Source organism: Diadema antillarum, unplaced genomic scaffold (genome assembly GCF_040938485.1).
Source record: "Diadema antillarum isolate AM-2024a unplaced genomic scaffold, OU_Dant_1.0 seq00001774_RagTag, whole genome shotgun sequence".
Classification (NCBI taxonomy): Eukaryota; Metazoa; Echinodermata; class Echinoidea; order Diadematoida; family Diadematidae; genus Diadema; species Diadema antillarum.
In genome coordinates this window covers 141,074-160,348 of record NW_027272455.1, presented here as the reverse complement: position 1 = coordinate 160,348, position 19,275 = coordinate 141,074, and the positions used below count along the sequence as shown (strand labels likewise).

The 19,275-nt window shown below is 36.7% G+C and overlaps 2 protein-coding genes across 2 annotated transcripts in view; one reads left to right on the top strand and one right to left on the bottom strand.

The window, feature by feature from the left end:
* Window positions 1–2,953, top strand: part of LOC139712231 (leucine-rich repeat-containing protein 49-like) — a 51,641-nt gene extending 48,688 nt beyond the window's left edge. Inside the window, exons 16-18 of the mRNA XM_071624069.1 lie at window positions 206–391; window positions 869–1,120; window positions 2,753–2,953. Of these exons, the coding sequence (XP_071480170.1) occupies window positions 206–391; window positions 869–1,120; window positions 2,753–2,953 (639 nt within the window). The remainder of the gene's footprint in view (window positions 1–205; window positions 392–868; window positions 1,121–2,752) is intronic.
* Window positions 2,954–9,729: 6,776 nt separating this feature from the next.
* LOC139712230 (receptor expression-enhancing protein 5-like) overlaps window positions 9,730–19,275 on the bottom strand; it is a 36,098-nt gene continuing 26,552 nt past the window's right edge. Inside the window, exons 4-5 of the mRNA XM_071624068.1 lie at window positions 18,178–18,334; window positions 9,730–12,525 (exon numbers count right to left, since the gene is read on the bottom strand). Coding sequence (XP_071480169.1) covers window positions 12,434–12,525; window positions 18,178–18,334 — 249 coding nt within the window. The 3' untranslated portion in view covers window positions 9,730–12,433. The remainder of the gene's footprint in view (window positions 12,526–18,177; window positions 18,335–19,275) is intronic.

Below are 19,275 nucleotides of genomic sequence, written 5' to 3'. Positions count from 1 at the left end.
CAAGGTGTCTGATCAGAAATTAATTTTGATTATGCCCATATTGGCAAATGGGCAAGTGATCAGAACATTCATAAGAAAAGCAATACACAATAATTGCCTTGCTGTTGCATTTACCCAACAGTAAGCATTGTTGCCCTTGCAGTTGGGCATGTGAGGTTTGTGTAGCACTTATCTTTTCTCTATCCTTTTTTGATGGTTTCTGCAGAATATCAACCTGGGCGACTGCAATATTACCAACCTGGTCCAGCTGAATGCCCTTGCCTCCCTGCGGCGACTTGAGAGCCTGACTGTATCAGCCGAGGGCAACCCCATCACCAGCTACGTCCTCTGGAAGCATTACCTTCTCTACCGATTGGCGCATCTCACTGTAAAGAAGATTAATGGACAGCCAGTGAGTCTGTTGAGAGTAGCATATATCGATTTACAGATTTGAATGTTACAGTTTAATTAATTTTCTGAACTTTTTTGGCAGCTGAAGCCCCCATGTTAAGCTCCTCTGGAAAGAGAGCTTCATACAGGGGACATTTTATTTCATTTTTATAAAGGCTCCAAAGATCAGGGTACATTTGAATAAACAAATCAACAATTAAACTAGAAAACCAAAATTTCAAAAATGGAAATTAGAGAACAAATTGAATTACTTAAATATTTTCTCCTCACAATAGCCAAGACTAGAATAAAAGTGTATTCACATCACTTAGATATTAATTTTTCATTGTTCAAATCAAATTTCATCATTGTGTTACATAACACATTCAATTTTCCTGAAATTGAGCTTATAGTGTGAGTCATAAGAGTATAAATGGTTCAAATGAGATCTTCGATAACATTTTGGAATTATTCCACTCCCATCCCCAACCAAAAAAAGGTACTCCCAACTGACCAGCTGAGGGCTGAGAAGTACTTTGGCACACTGTCCAAGCTAACAGCCGAAGAACTCTCCAACTCCCATCTCCAAATGCTGCTGGGCGACACCCGGCGACGCGTCTCCCAGCCACTGATGGAGGCAGAGCTGAAGGCCAAGCGGCAGCTGGCGTCGGACCAACCCACGACAGCCGAGAATGCTGGGAAGGCTGGCCTAGTCTACCTTCCAGAGGAGAGTCTCAGTATTCTACAGCAGGTCAGTTGCGGATATATCCCTTTAATCTATTATAGTCACTTGTTCTTAGCTGGTCAGTTACGATATATCCCTTCAATTTTTTATAGTCACCTATGAATATGTTGCAGCTTTTGCTCATGTTATTTATTTATCCGTCCATCCATCTATCCATCAATCTATCCTATCACCCAGTCTTCAGTCTCCCAGTGTGTGTATGTATGTATCTATTTTCATATGTTGTGTTCATGTTTACTTATCTATTTACCTATCTGTCTTATTTTCTTACTATCTTTCTGTTCTTCAAGCTGTCTTGTTATTGATGTATCTTCTCATTCAACCATTCATGTATTTCTTCAGTCATTCTCTACATTTGATATGTCCCATCTGGAAGATTATGAATCAAGTCTGTCGATAATTGGGTGAGGTCAAAAGTGGGAAATGAGTTCCATTGTAACAACAACTTTTTTTTTTGTATGTACAAAGGTTCCTACCATTACACTAATAGGTTACTTTTATAATATCATGTGATCATTATGGAAGGGAATTAGAGTCTTGAAGCCATAAAAACCTGTCATAAAAGTTCAGTGTCCGACATTAACAAAAAAAACCTGTGAAACCATAGGGAACTGAGAAGAACAACTAAAATGTAACAAAATAGGTAAAGAACTTTTGCTTCGTGTTTTTTTTTTCTTTCTTTTTTTTCAATTTCTTGCATTGAGTAACTGCAACATTGCTGTCCATAGACGTGCTAATATCAGGCACTTTGTGTATCTGCATCATTTCATTATTGTGTTTCGCTCTTTGCATTTAATGGCAGTATTCCTTGCTGCTGGTGCCCTTTAGCAGATAGCAGTCGTGAAATTGCCTGTAAACCATGATCACTGACTGTAAGTTTTGAGTAGCGCAGATAGAATGCACAGAGTCAGGAGAGCATGCTCCATTGTGATATTGGGAAAAAAAATCAACAAAGAAAGATGTGACACGCAAACACATCGTTGTCATACAAAAGCAGCACTAGAATTGATTTCAGTTTAGTAGGTTGAACTGAAAATGCTTTGAAGTTGTTGTTTCAGGTCAGTGATTGCACATTTTGTTTGCATGCCCGCTGTGCTCCAGCTCCACGCCTTGCTGGCTGCCATTTTGCAAGCTTCAGAACAAGACTGGGTGCACTGCACCTACATTGTATTAGAGAAAGATGTCTAGATGAAGGATCACAGCTGGACAATGAGGGGATAATGAGCAAAAGCAGAGAACAGATGATGCATTTTGGGGGTTATTATTGTTGCTGTTTCTGCAAAATACCATTGCATGTTTAATTTTCAATGGAGATATGCTCTAAATGTGCTATAAACAGAAAACTTACTTTTAAAGCCAAAACATAGTTCTCAGAAGGGCTCAAGATTTCCTCCATTTGGATCTTGCTTGCAATACCTCTAAAGGGTTTACTAAGAGACAATTCCTGACTGATGCCATGATGAGTTGCTTTGGAGTATTTTTAGATCAAAAGTGTGGAGTAATAGGCAGTTCTGCAGGCATACATGAATTGTGTTTTGGCTTAATGACAGCACAATCAAACCAATTTAACAAAACAGGGTCAGTGGCAAAAATTACATTGAGGTGTCATTCTAGTGATATTTTTGCTTGATATGACAGGAGAGATTGTCCAAGACAGACATGGTCAGCAGCTACGTTCAGCAGCTGACCACGGACGCCATCGAGGCGGACAGGAAGATGGTGCGGCTGGCCCAGGTCTGGTCCAGGATCTTCATCACCATGGTCCACAAGGCCCTGCTGGAGATGTCAGACCTGGAGAGCTACCAGCAGAGGGCTCTGAAGGCCTTCAAGAACAGTTGATGCTGCCACGCCCATCCATCTTTTCCCCCCACCACGTTTCTGTCTTGCGAAAACTTAGCAACTGCCCGGGCAGGGCCCATTTTTCACTGACGGATACGCCCCGCTCATCCTGAAATATGTAGTAGCAATGTGAGCAGAGTGGTATTGCTTGCACCATTATTCATTCCATGGTTGGAGGCGCCCTAATACGAGCTGCCTTAGGATATGCCTTCCAAGACACTTACAGGGCGTGTTTCATCTGCTGTGTCTGGATTTGCAGTTTGCTGTCCGTGTGCCAGAATGGATTTTGCGCTGCAGTGGAAATATAAAGCAGTCTGCACAAAAGGAACACTTTCTCCAATGTGTGGGGAGTGCAATGCGAGTGACAGAGCACTAGGCAGCAAATCAAAGTCCACAGTTGGTGTTAATGCCTGTTTCAGCTGATTTTAGTAATTCTGTGCTATGATAGCATAATAAGATAACAGGTTGTTTAGTGATTGCTCCCTTGATTACAATTTTGACACTAAAGAGCGCTCCATTTGAAGACTATGTTTTAAGTAGCACCTTAGGCGTAACTCACCATTGAAGTGAATGATACTCTGCTTGTAGCTCATTTGACTACGCATCAAGTGATCTCAGTTTTGATGCAATGTAATCCAAGGAAGTAAAATGTCCATTCCTTGAACTATGTAATGCCACTGATGCATAAGTTTGGGAATTATGAATTCAGATTTGTTTGTATCCCGAGTTCTTTTATTTAATATTTCAATTGGTCATTTGACGTGTAAACTATGCAAATTGTAGGTCAAGGTACAGCAATGTATTGCAATGACCAATAGCCAGTCATTAAGTTTCAGCAGACTATTGATGTGAATTCATGCTGCAAGCTTGAGATAGAGGAATAGTCTGAGGATGCTTTTAGGCTTAGTCTGTCTTTTAGGAAGAAGCAGCTATTTTGGTTCCACTGTTAAAAGCAAACAGATACTGCTTGTGGCCTTGGAAGATTACATCATGTAATGTATCAGAGGAAATTCTGTGGTATTCGTTTGTTGGTATGTGCTTTCTGGGCAAGGAATAAGAAAAACAGAAATTATTGGGTTTTTTTAAACAAATCATCCCAAATTATTTTCATGTTGAATTGATTTAGCACGTATTATATGAAAGCACAAATTTACCTTTACTGTCCAATTCTTGTTTGAAAAAAAAAAGTGGAAAAATGAAATTATATAGAACATGTAAAGGAAAGTATAAACTGGTACTGTAATAGTGGAAAATTTCAGGGTGTTGAAATTTTTGCGCATTTTGCGCATTTTGCACATTTTGCGCATTTTGTGCAACCAGAAGCTAGAGCGAAAATAAAAGCACACAAATATTTTTGCATGCCATATGTTTCTGTGGTCGATGTCTTGATTCCGCGGAATTGAAAACAAGTGAAACTCATCTTACCCAGCGGCAGCCGGGCGTGAAAAATTACACACACGAAAACAACCACTTTTACAGTATACAGATTGTAACTAGACATGTTTGTACCAGGCTACTGTAAGATATGATTTAGCTAATTTACATGAAGTCATGAAATGTGACACATCTGTGTGCCAAGCTATCAAGTCACTAAAATGGCTGCATCTGATGGAAATGACATGCGCCAGTTGTCTTTGATGATACCATCTAGACAGCCATTTCAGATTTCCTGGAAAGGTGCTGTGTACCAAAGCACAGAGCAACAATCGCTGAGTTGATACAAGTAAATGAATGTATGATTGCAGCTTTTTGCATGCCAATAGAAAATTTTCCAAACGCATCAAATGCTACATGTGCAATTAATGTCTTCTCTTTTATTTCAACTTGGTTGGGAAAGGGGTTTGCAGAAGAGCGGATTATCACCCAATTTTCTAATCGTATGCAGCAAATATGCGATTACTCTCAAGCATTTTTGCATCCTTTGCAATTTTCTGAATCTAACTTTTAACATCTCCTTCATTTGTTTTGAAAGGAGTTGTAGTGCCAATGTTTTGCAATATTTCAAGATCTAAAAGCATGTTCTTGAGTGGAAATCCGTCCGTAATTGCTCAATCATTTTAACCACATGCCTTTTCTTCTGTCTTTCTGCGTACAATAAGTTTTCTGCTGCCAATACATGTATGTCTGTGATGTACATTGTACATACATCAACAACTTAATACTAATCACTTTGTGACCTGAAAATTAATCGCTTGAAGTTGCAATATAGCACAGCATATTAGTTGATCAAATTATATGATGTTTGTTTTTTTCTTTGATGAAATTTGTACAAATGATGTGTAATGTTACACACAGTTGAAAATTATATGGCTTGTCCAAAAGTTGTTAAGTTTTGACTGTCAACATTTTTACGTGGCATTTCACAAAATGACACAAAATACATTTATTGTGAGAAATAAAAAAAGAGAAAATATTGGCAGATGTGTTGAAATAATTCAGTGATGCCTACAATATATTGTCCGTCTTCTAGTCTTTTATTGTCTGCATCCCACAGTGTTAACGTGGCAGTCTGTTTCCTATCACCAGCAGTAGAGTGGTAATATGCTTCTTTATTGCTACCATCGTTTCCCAAACTAGACTGGTAGACTGTGCAGAGGAATACCCTACCAGCATATCAGTAGCAATATTTTTTGAAGGAGAGTCTCTTATTCTCTATAGCCAGTGTCAGACAGTCCACCATGCTGAACTCGAGTTCCTGCATTATATATTGCAAAATGCATTCATCCCTATCAGGAAACAATAAAGAGTGCAAGAATGTTAATACACCAGGTAGTGTGCAATATATGTCTATCTTTGTGTACCTGCAAAATTCCATGTGATCTTTACACCCACCCCGCCCCCATTGTCCCCACCCACGCAGCCTTTTATAGTTCAATATAGAGAAAAAAGTACAATGAGTCAGATCCAAAGGGACATACCTATTAAGAGTTACAAAGGTTCAGATCCTCCGCATTTCTTGTGTAATGTTTCCCGTTTTGTGTAATATTTAACCCGAGGTAACAAGTGTCTTTTCCAGAGCTGGTTGTGATGGCCATGTATTCATGTCGTACTAGAGACATACTTCCATCACAGAGAAGGACAGAAAAAATATTTCTGTCTGTCTGTTTGTCTCTCTGTCTTTCTTCATATGAAGAGTGTGATCACGAAACGAGTTAACTCCATTCTTGTCAGTTTTAGATGATTGCGATTAAACCTACTAAAAAAAGAAAATGATAAGAAAATATGGTATATTTTTTGTCATAACTTCAAGAATATTTCGTGTTATGTAACAGGTGAGATATCACTGGATAGGTTTTATTTTGCTCTATCTGATGATGGACGCACTTTGAGATGTTTAAAAATGGCGCTTACCCTGTTTTGCGATCAAACTCTTCATATACAAACATGAAACATGAGTCCAAATTACATAAGTGTCTGTGCAACTTTGGCCCACATTCAATAATGTGCATTCAAACATCAAGGAAATACAAACAGTTATGAAAGATTTGTTGGATCATACAACCAGAAGATAAATAACCCCAAGTTTTTAACTGTGAAGCACACAAGGACATTAGCCCATTTTATATTTACAAGTTTCCTACACCAGCCATGCATGATATGCCCAACCCAAAAATTGATGCCAACTGAGTTGCCCCATTCCAGCCATTTTCATCAATGAGTGCTTATTGCATTCATTTCAGTTAATTTATCAATTGAATATTGCCAGTTCAAAAATAAATACCCTCATTGTAAGTGCTCCATTCAGAAGCATTAATCACATGTTTGTGTGGGTGTGTCTGGGCTTTTAAGTAAGATTGTGTCTTGATCGACGCAAAAAGCCATATTAACTCTGTATGTGCCATGGTGCAGAGCCCCTGTGTGCCTCATTATTCTGCGACAGCAATGTTATCATGCTTTGGGAAAATGCTGTGTTTTTCAAATCTGAATAGCTTTTATATATTTTTGTTACCCCTGACATGTAATGAGCAAAGTTATAAAGATAATGCAAAGCTTTGCTTTGGTGTAAATTTTATGACAAATCTATGATTGTTTTTTTCTTTCTTTCAGATGAGCAGTATAGCTACATTATTGCAGAGCCATGACTTTTGCACACAAAACAGTCACAGAAACTGAAAATTTACTCGCAAATCCAGTAGGGAGCACCGAGTGATAGTCATTCGCCACATATAATGCAAGCTACATATGGCAGGAAGGGAATTGCAAGAGACGCTTTCATTGTAAGGTGACATTTGGCAATTAATTGATTGGTTTGGGCAGGTTTGTGCATTTGAGCAGAATATGTGAACTTGGCACGCCATTGACTGAGTAGGGCGTGCTAACGTGGCACAGAAAGAGTTCGTGGAAATGGGTAGGATCAAAGATCAAAGAATCAACCTTCAATAGCTGAAGATAAGAAGCTTTTTTTTTTTCTACATGTTCATCCATGTGTGTACCACATCAACTATATTATTATATGACTTAATGGAAAGAAACACTTGTATGCACAATTTGTACATGTTCAAATAGTAGTCTGGAAGTTCATATGTAGGTCATATAATGTTTACTTTCCCAGTGGGAAGACATACGTGAATGAGCAACTTTTGTCCCAAGGTGAATTAAGATATCAAAACATGCACACACACACACACACACACACATATACATGTACAAGATGTAGAAAAGAAAATACACTTGGCGTGTAAAAACTATCAATCTTTGCCTTGATATACATGTCCGTAAAGAGATGCTGTCCTAAAATATTCACAATTCAGGCAAGGTCACTCTCTCTGTTAATATTCATCAGTATTAACATTGTACATTTTAAATTTCACCATGACTTTTTCATTCTGAAGACCTCCACGTTATTTTGATCAGAATCCTTCAGAAAAAGTGTCACGTTCTTCCTCAATTATTGAATCAATGAGAAACATGCATAAATTTGAATACATGTCATTGGCACATATTTTTTACATCATGGTTTGTCTGCTTCCGGGGGGTTGAGTCAGAATAATGGTATATAGGGCCTAGTATTAAGTTGAGCTACCCAACCTAATATTCAAAGATTCATTGCAGAGATTTATATCAAAACTCTTATCATAAATTGTAAGTCTAAAGTAAATGTATCATTTAAATTCAAGCAACTTTCCTGAAGCATTTCCAAGTACACACATGATGTACTACTGTATACTTGACTTCTTTGACTTTGAGTGGGCAATGCGGGAAAGGTTTTAGTTGGTCATGTGAGAACATTATTATCGTGAATTCATTAAAATCAATAATAGATTTTAATTCCAATTCTTCAACATTGACAATATTGTCTTTAAGGGGGCTGGAAGGGTCTCAATTTATGAAAGAAGACCTTAATATCTGTCTGTCTCTCGCCCCACGTCCACTGCCATCCTAAAATGTGGTCAGAAAATTAGTTGGTCTCTGCTGGTCATTTCCCCTGCTCTTTCCTGGACTGCATGGTTTTCACATCATTCACAAGGATGTCATTGATGGCCACCCAGGCACCCACTAATGCAGGTGGACCAAATAATTTGCCAAGCTGTGTGGGTAGTCCTACAGGTTTTATTCTTATCGATTTTCACTGCTTCACCCTTTTACAACCAGTCCAGTGGATACTGTAGATGATGATATCCCAGGGTATCAAGAAAAAAAGAACACCAAACGAAACAAAAACAAAAAACGCATGCAATTCCATCAAACATTCAAATGGACCCTAATGAATTTAGTGAACTCCAGAAATACGATTACAATGTATAGTCAAGGTTTATTTGACTTTGTACAGTGGAACCTCATTGCAACAAGGTTGGACATAATGAAATACCTGTAAAAATGAGGTACTTTTCTTTTTTGAGGTCCCATTCATTCATACATTTATTCTTTGTTTTTATCCCTGATATGACATACCCAATGTAATGAGGAAATTTAAGTTGTCCCAAACAGCTTGTTCTAATAGCATCCCCCTCTTTCCCGCACCAACAACAGGAAAGTTATGGAATTTTCAAGTTTCATGTTTCCACAAATCTGTGCTATTACTATCAACCACAAATTAACTTCTATAACATGACATGGCTTTGCGAATCTTGGATGACCTACACATAAATCTTCCTATTTCTTCATTCGATGTGAAATTCAAAAAAAAAAAACTTGTGACTTTTACATACATGTTTGGAACTATTTATATTCCACTCATTTGGACTGGAACTAGAAAAATACACTTTATTGCTTTTAGACGCTGGACCTGAAAAAAAAAAAATCAAAAATCTTAGACAGGTTGATGTGAATATATTGTCATGATTTGTAGGAATTACAAGTACATAGGCATATACAGTCATATTACTATTAAACCATTGCTCACTCACATTCCTCAGTCAAGCACACATACACACATACATACACAAGTGCACTCATAGACTTTCTTCATAGTCTTTATAGGAATTGCATTTACCAATATTGAAATCATTTTTTATAGGGAATTAAATAAAAGAAAAACAAATACATAAATGGGTCTGTGCTTGTAATAAAGCTGCAGTGAATCTCCCTATCCCATATATACATGTAACTGTACAAACTCAAACAGCAGTGGTGCTATTTGAATTCTATAACAGTGTGTCGACAATGCTGTGCTGGTGTACAGCAAGAGCTGTATTGGCAAAAATATGGAGCACTATATTTGACCTCCGATCTACCATAGTTTTGTAGATTTTCTTAGCAAGTGCTTTGTAATTGGAAATAAGTTCTGAAAATGTATTACTATTGTGAGGTGACAATATTTAGTCATGATAAAAAGGGAAAAATAAGATGCAATCGCTTCATACATAACCACACACAAAAACAAATGCACACACTGGTCAGGAGAAAGATACGGTACTCGAAACACTTAATTTCACAGACAGCAACATTTTTTTTTGGTTTCCCACAAATAGTTTAATTACTTCATACAAAGCACTCACTTCTTCAAATAATTCTCCCCATGTGAATAATCTCCTGAACGATAAGAAATGAAGCTGAAAAGAGAGACACACATAAGTCCCCTCCCGTTACACCGTTTTACCAGGCTACAACATATTTGTCAAATAATTTCATCAAGTAACAATCAGAGACCTGGGAGAAAAGACGCAAGAAGTTATAGAGCCCTACAGTAAACACAAACTTTTCTCAAATGTAAGATTGAGTATGGTATTAGTTAGCATACCCTATGTTAGCGTCTTAACATTCCATAATTGATTTTCTACATGAATTCAACTTCAACGTTACTGAATTCCACTGAGACATGATTGCATCCACTTGTTTTGTTATGTCTCTGTCACACTAATATTTGCCATGAACAAATTTGGGCCATGCAAAGTTAAGGAATATTTCCTCATATCAGTCTTTTTGTTTGTTTGTTTGTTTTTTCTTTCTCTCGAATGCCATCATATTTTATCTTTTTTGAAATATGTTCATTAAACACTATTTTACCACATAAATCAATGTCTTTCATTATTTCTCTGAGATTACAGGTGTTATCTACAAACCTGTACAAAGAGAATGACTGGTGTGTTGTTATACAATTTGGGAATCCAACCAGTTGGAGACACTCAAAATGAACAGTTCTATCAATATATTTCCCCCTTTTAACTCATTTTCTGTATCTTTTCCTATTTACTACAGAATACTGGAATGTCTACAACTTAGTTAAGTTAATCACCTCAACATTCCCTATACTAGGGCTCTCTACAATGATGGTTTGTAATTTGATAGCTACTACCTCTGTTTTCTTGGTTTTTTGTTTGTTTGTTGTTTTTTGTTGCATTGACATTACAACAGCATAATATACACATGTTATATACTTTCAAATTGAACAAAAACAACTAAAAAACAAGAAAAACAGCAACCCGCAAGAAGGTTTTAAGTTTACATAATTTGTACATCATTCATACCAAACATAAAACCACCTACAACATGACGTAGACCACACTATGGCGATATGAAGAAAAAAGTGTACATCACATACACCTAGGTATTAAGCTAAAAGTCAAATCTAATGATAAGAGTTGGTGTGCTACCATGGCTACGGTAATCACAATGTACAATGTGCCAGCAAGTCCTATTCATCAGAATTCTTCACTACAAGTTTAGAACATGCTTCTCACTGCTTTACGTATTTCTTACAACATTCACAATACAACATTAATTGGTTACTTCAATGACCAAATTGATTCTTTCATACAGAAATAAAGTATCAGAAAGGCAGAGAGAAAAAAAAATATGTAAAAGATGTGCAAGTAATGTATAAAACCAAACTGCTTTGTACAAGTTACCACTGCAGAGACATATACACTGTAATGATGGTGCAAGGGAAAACTTGCCTGATTTAGCTCACTGTTAATACAAGACTCATCAATTCAATCATCAAAATTTTAAGAATTGTACACAACACTGCTGTAGAAGCGATTCTCGGGGGAAGAATCGAAGTCTGTGTTTAATAGTTCCTCGGCGTTATTCTTTTTTAGTGTGCCTACATGTAAGTCTAAGATTCGGAATCAAAGATTTGAATATCCCTGAAAATTTTAATGTCTTTCAAGATGTGACCCAGTAGCACACACTATTATCAAAAGAATTTTACACACTCTGAAAAAAAAAAACACGATTAGCAATCACACATGTTATGTAATGCTCGTTTCACAGCAATTAATCTTAGGGAAAGCTATTTCACTGCATATAATGAATACATGATCCACTTTGGGCAACTGGATTACACCATTCTGGACATCACAGGCACAAAAAACGCATATTTCTCGCATGGAGCATGCCTAGTCTTGTTTACAGTCTTTATCTCCTAGCATTGCACTGTACTGTGCAGATAGCACTACGCTGATGACAGCTTACTGAACAAACTCTCCTCTACAAATGTCACTTTGCACATTAATGCTGAATGCCCTGGCTAATATTGATATTTTGATACATTTGTCACTGAATGTGTGCCTGTCAGATGACCACTTTCATCCTTTATGGCATGTCTGATCATGTAAAAAACTACACCGAAAAAAAAAAGGAAAAAGTTCACTAAGGCAACTTTAAATTGTGGTAAAATCAATTTGTCATGTTCTTCCAGTTCTTTTCTTCGTTTTGTTTGATTTAATTTTTAGTCCAACTTATGCCTAACTTTATAGTCTTCAGTTAAGACTGGGTGATCAAGCATTCACCTTTATCACCTTACTTAAACAAGCTTATACTGTAATGAGATGTACATCTACAGGTTGTAACAATGTTTCGTTGAAAGCTAGCAAGCTGTTGCTTGATTCACACGGCGTTGTGGCTTTTAGGCAGTCTGCTGCAAAAAAAAAAAAAAAAAGTTTCACAAAGTTGAGAAAGTTTGTTAGTTTCTTTTCTCATGAAGTGGATGACAGGAAATGGGGATATATAAAGCTTTCGGAGCTGGAGAAGCTTGTAGCCCAGGTCTCGGTGTTGCCAAGAAGCACTGAGGGTGGGTTGTGGGGATGGGGGCACAGTTTAGTCCGTCTTGTCGGCATTCTGTTGTGCCATGGACTTCTTGATCTGCTCGGCAGCGGCATCAGCTGCAGCATCCTGGGCCATCTTCTGGGCTGCAAGCATATAGACAGAAAGAGAGAATGAAATGGAATCAGTATTACACACCACTGATTAACACAACACACAGTGCACTGTCATCAGACTAGACATAGAGGCCAGCCACTGACTTGAAAGCAAATACTTTTTTTGTCCAATTCGTAACTTCAAATTAAAACGCAACTATAAATTCAAGATGATTTTCATCAATGAACTCATTTACAGATTGGAACATTCTGCAGTTTACAACACTGCATCATCTTGTCTCTACACAGCTCTTAATGAAGGTAACTCACCGCTCGTTAACTGTATGTTAAAGGCAGAGTAATTGATGCACTTAGTTACATAACAGATTTATTGCATAACCCATGTCATCCACATATTGAACTAAATACTGCAATAATATTGATCCTCATTAGCCATTGATTAGCTGTCTGCTGTTCATAAACCTGAGCTTTTAAAGCTGCATGTACATTAAAAAAAAAAAAAAAAGCTTGACATAATGAATAAGTCTCACTACCACTGATCCAGATGCCTTTCAAAAAACACACACTCGTATCTTTGATATGTACTACATTTGCCAACTATGATGGTTCACGTTCCCTTTCTGAGTATGATGATGTCAATCCTGACATGAATTGATATTTGTTGAACCACTCACTTTCACCCTATTTGGAAAAATGAGGCTAGTCTTTATTTATTACTCTCACTGTGGTTAAAGAGCCTTTGTAAGTCTGCCTGTATCTCCATTGGTTACTCTCTCTTATGCAGGCAGAGAACAAGAATACAGCATAAGTTCCCCAATTAAGAAAATGGCAGGCTACTGTACTCCACATAATACAACTGTATGTCTCCAGCATAATGTACCTGGTAATTTCATCACAACTTTCAAATTCATCTCTCTTGAAGAGATTTTCAGTCACATTCATATTTCATTATTCAACTTCATTGAAATAGAACTGCCATTGATAATTCACTGAATTTCTTCAGGACTGAGCCTTTTCAAGTTCCATGCCATATTCTAAGTCAATCATACATATTTGATTCTTCTTTGGTGGGAAGTGTGTGTGTGGTGGTGGTGGAGGGGGTAGTGGTTGAATGAAATACTAGTGTATTTCATATTACGCAAACCAAATGACAATAAAATATTCCTCACACCAAAGCCACTGACAAAGGGAAAGGAATAGGTAGACATGTTTAAACAAAATGTACATGGATATCTGAAGTGTTGTTCCCCCCCCCCCCCATGTTGCGATTAGAGCAAGACTCCTGATTCCTCCCAAAAATCTTATGTGGCACCACAGCTCAGACCATTATGCACTCATTTTACTACAAAAATTACTTATGACAATGTATATGACATTAAAATGTCAGTGTATTCATAAACATGCATACATGTACTTTGTACAATCCTAGGAAGTAAAACTGCTATACACATCTTTTTCACAGCCCATTGACAAAGGTACAGACTGCCTTCAGTATTTTTATTTCCATGATAGCCCAGCAAACACTCATTTGCTATGCAGTCTCCATGTATAACTTCTGAACATGGGCCAATCATAAAATGCATACCTACGTGTTCTACCTGTACTGCCAACTGCATTCTAAAAAAAAACACAAATGCAAATTACTCTAAAGCATGTCATTGTAAATACAACTTCTTATCATCCTATCGTGGACTAGTCAAGGTTCTTCTTCCATCTTCTCCTACATGAGTTTCAAGATTAATCATTTACCCAGGATGTCCTGCCTTAACATACCACTGTCTGCACCCATGTAATTAAGACTGGGACTGATTACAGACCTACATGTAGTACACAAATGAAGAGATCCAACCCAGTGTCTTTACACAAATATAAAACCAAAGGACAGTTTGGGGTAAACCACCACAAAAACTGACTAAATGAAATGAAATAAAGTGAAATTAAAGAGTAACAAAATAATTTGTGATACTGCAAATAGTCATGTTCATTCATAGTTGTCTTTAACACATTACCCCATATCTCAAAGAACACACAAGTCAATTGTAGGAATGACGTAGATCAACCCACTCTCAGATCAATAAATTGCCTTTTAAACACATACATTCACTATTTATTCAAAAAAATAAATGTGAAAGATTGCCAATTTTCTTTGTAAATCTACATTCAGAATATGGAATAAAAAGCAAAGCGTGAGCTGCATGTTTCTAGTGGAGTGTAGGTATTTAAAGTAAGATCCCATTATTTGCTGTCTGCCTATCTGAAAGAGATCAGTGGAGCAAACATTCCACACACCCATTTATACAGTACACAGACTGAATAGTGCAAGCCTTATAGCACCTACTGGACTTTGACCCAAGTCTCCTTTACCTTTACAAATCACACACTATAAAATATAGACACCATTTATGTACACGGGGAGTTAACATTGTGGATTTCATCTGAGCTTGTATGAAATGTGGTAGTCTTTGAATATTCAAATACTTGATACTATGTCTTGTTGGTCTTTTTTCCACAAATATGATATATTTATAGTACAACCTTTATAGACAGGGTGTCTGTGTTATTATATCTTGCCCACAAGCTATAAAGTGCCAGGCCTTTATTGTGCACATTCCTCACTTTTTTCAATCTTTCATACAAGACACTGTAAAATATGGATAACTCTGTTTAGTTTCGCTGGACTTATGGCATTAGATTTTAATAATGAAGAGGGGGAAATGTGCCAGACCTCGGTATACACTGTAGCTCTCATTTGGATCACTTTGCACAGCTGAGAGGTGTTTCTTTACATCATGGATGATCATGCACATGGATTGAGGGGGGGGGGGGGGGGGGGCAGCATAAACCCATCTATCCACCTTGTCCGTTTTTTCTTTCACTTTTATTTTTTTTTTCCATACCCTAAACCCAGTGTTTGTAACTGTAAATATGCTGTGCTCTGAGTCCCAGAAAATTAATCTCGAAGTCAATGTGAAACACATGGTTTGTATTCCATGTCTACCATGGACAATGTATAATAAAATGTAGTGATATAAAAAGTAACAAATACACTGCTGGAGGGATAATTCATTGGGCCCAAATGATAACAACGAATATGATTTCTAATGGAATGGTTGACAATAAAAAGATATATCTTTCTATTATGGTAAAATTTGCAGCACAAGGAAAATGGGTACAATAAGATACCATGGAATGAAGGGGAGGGTGAAAAAATGTCAAATGGTTAATAGCTTTCTGCCCATTTCATCCTCCCATGTCAGCCATTCCATGCTTTTCAATCCTACCTTGATTCACACCCTTGAATACTAATGGTTTGCATACAAAGAACACAATAATATCACGAAATCAACATTACATACGACTTGGCTAGCATCATTGCATGTACAGATGAATGCTGATCTTGAGCGTGGAACATAATATGACAGAAATAGCAGGACTGGTGACGCTAACAAGGTACCTGGTAACCTGAAATATGTGATGATCTATTTAAGTTTCGGATAAGTCTTTATAATATCAATTGTACTGTTAATACATACAAAATGTAGTTATAAATGATATTGCGGCTTATATATACAATTGTACACGTGCATGTATCTGGATAATAACATAAAACTATGTGATGTTAATCGACATCATCTTATTTCTCTAACCAAGATGAGGATATTATGGTAATCACTGCAACAAGGATAAGTGATGTTTGGCTATAATTAAAGGGATTGATAGCTAATCCATGCACCTGTCACAGTACAAACAAGGGTATAATATTCTGGATTGATCCTGGACAGGTTCTACATGTAAGTACCATCCAAATGGTACTCAAATAATTACAAAATAGCAAAAATAAAGACTATGAGTGCAACATCTTTCATACGACCTTTTCAATGGTGGTATGGAATTGATGATATATCACTCAGAAACTGTTTGCTCATAACAGGAATTTGCTGTAAGTATATTTTGCCGCCGCATACAGCGCTATTATGCTTTATCACTTCCTGCAAGAAAAAACCAACAACAGCAGCACAGCAGTCATGTTGTAATCCACATGATACCGATGTATGGTTCCTCAAATACCGCATGCAGTTCCGTCTCTCGTGACTAAGCCATCTACAGGATTTTTTAATTACTTTCATTCCTATCATACTGCTTATCAAAGAAGATCCCATGAAGTCAAATAATCATTACAGCCAGAAAGTTTTGAAAAGTACTCAACTTCTTTTTACCATTAAAAATAAATATCCATGAAAAGAAAATATTGTTAATTCAAAGCAGAGTTGCAAATTTAGGGATTTCTTCTTTGTAAATTTAATCTGATCTAGAGGGCAGGAGAATATCAACATGAAATCCTGAAGCAGGATAGCTATATGCTGTGTGATGGAAGTTACTGAAATTTGTCCAATGTACTCTATCTGCACTAATGAAAATTCCTATTTCATCAAAGCACGATATGACTATGATATCATGTTCTGCATGTGAATGATCAGAAAATAAAAAATATAGTTCCAATCCTTTCCTTTAGAATTATTCTTTCATCAGGGTAAGACAAAGAGACAAAAAGGTTTACATACATCACTTCAATTATACTTTTCTGATAATGGAATCAAGTCACATGCTGTTCTTTATTTACATATTCTTTCTCTCATCTCCAAAGGTTTTCCAGAGTTTCACTTTCTGTTTCATGCTACGTTTGCCCCAAAATGACCTTTGGATTTCTGAACACAAAGAACAAACACGTGCACACACACACTCACAAACACAAACACATATAAACACAATGCATATCTATCATACATAATGCATATAAATGCATAGATGTATTTGTTGTACATGAGAAATGTTTAACATGAATAGTTACATGTACTTGTCATTCATTCAGTTTTCTAAGGAACTACGTAGAATGTAAGATGAACATGGATGAAATTTCACGAAAACATAACCGAATGAGAGCTACAATACTATCTGTAAAGAGACAATAACTCTAGTGTACTCCTTACACCACAGGCTTTACAATAAAGAATAAATTGGCACAATTTCATTGTGAATGTTCAGATGCTAAATGGCAATGACAGAAACCATGATTATTATGCACAGGGTGTGCTGCTGAAATCGTAGAGTTAACTATGGGAAAACTACTCAGGAAAAGGAAACATTATGCATTTTGGATAAAAAGCACAGCCTTGTTCAATTGTGGCTGCTTTCTTGGTGCTTTTTATCTGCACCTGTCACAAATGAGAACAACACCAATCATTTCTAGCTAAGTCTATCCTTAAAGTGGCTTTCGAGAAATAGATCTAGACTGAATGACTTTTTGAAGAAGTGATACACACTACAGTCTCCAAGAATTAGATTCTTATTTCTAATAAAATGTTAAAAAGGCTCTCAAATTAGTCAGACACCTGCATGTGCTTAAGCGGTAAAACAAAAGAAAAATTCATGACTGTACAAAATCTTGAATAGATACCTGTATGCAAAAGTGTTATGGAAAAATAGCTGACAATGATGAAACATTAGCAAATGATATACCGTACAAATATATCCATATATAGATATATTCAGGAGAGAAAAAGATAAAGAGCAAATTGAAGTATGACAAAAATTTATGTTCCCCTAAAAAGGAAATCTCTGTAAAACTGGGTGAACCATTGGCTCTGCACACACTAACGGGGGCAGCGTGTTAAATCAACTCACCTTCACTGAGCGTGGAGCTAGCCAGGTCTGTCACCTTGTCCAAAGAGTCCTCAATCTCGGCCTGGTGCTTGAGGATGAAGGGCTTGATGAAGCGGTGGTACAGGAACTGTGAGCCATTGGACTGGATGGGGGCCATGCACCAACCCAGGAAAGCCATCTTGGATGGAGAAGGAGAAAACCACAAATAAAATGTTAGAAATGTTTATTTATCTAAGATAAAATGTTAAAAATGTTTATTTATCTTAGACACTAGTTATTAATGAAATAATTTATCTAAAATTGAAGTTATGATTATAACTGTTTGAATGCAGCAGAGGGAGTAAGAGGGGCAGGCCCTTCAATCATATGAGGAAATAATGTCAAGTCAACATGGCACAAATTTGAATTTTTTAGTATACATGCACTATTCACACATTGGGAAATCTGATATCTTGGGTTGGTACACAGTAAGAGGTACATTTCACAAACTGTCTCTCTTTCAAAGAATCATTTATGGGTATCAAATAACTTTCCACTAATGACATTCTATATTTTGCATGTTATGTTTGACAAAGGATAGAGATTTTGAAAGGTCTGTAATAATGAATCCATATGGAACTAGGAAGCATTTAACATAACTTGAAAAATCTAAAGTCCAAATATCTCATTATGGAATGGACAACCTTATACAATTTGTCTTAGACATGGCATTCAGAAATATGAAATCTAAAACCTGAATGTGTGCCCAGCCTGAAAACAAATTCAATTAAGCTAACTCTCTCTTGTAACTGATATATCACATGTGAAATGAACTACATTTAATGATTTTTGTTGTCGTTTTACCAATATCAGACATGTTCATTCCAAATACATCTCAACCATAAAATTTAAAACCCATGTTCCCTGTCGTCTTTACACAAAGGATACCAGAAAACACCTTGACAAAATCTAATGGCCTGATCCCACTTGATGGAATTGAGCAGACTAGTCTCTTTTATCATGCTGTTTTGTTACATTTTGCTACTAAATTTAAAGTGACACCACATGCCCACTCCTGCATTTCTCTGCAATTTCAGTGTGCAACTTGTTGGGCAATTAAAAAAAAACAAAAAAAAAAAC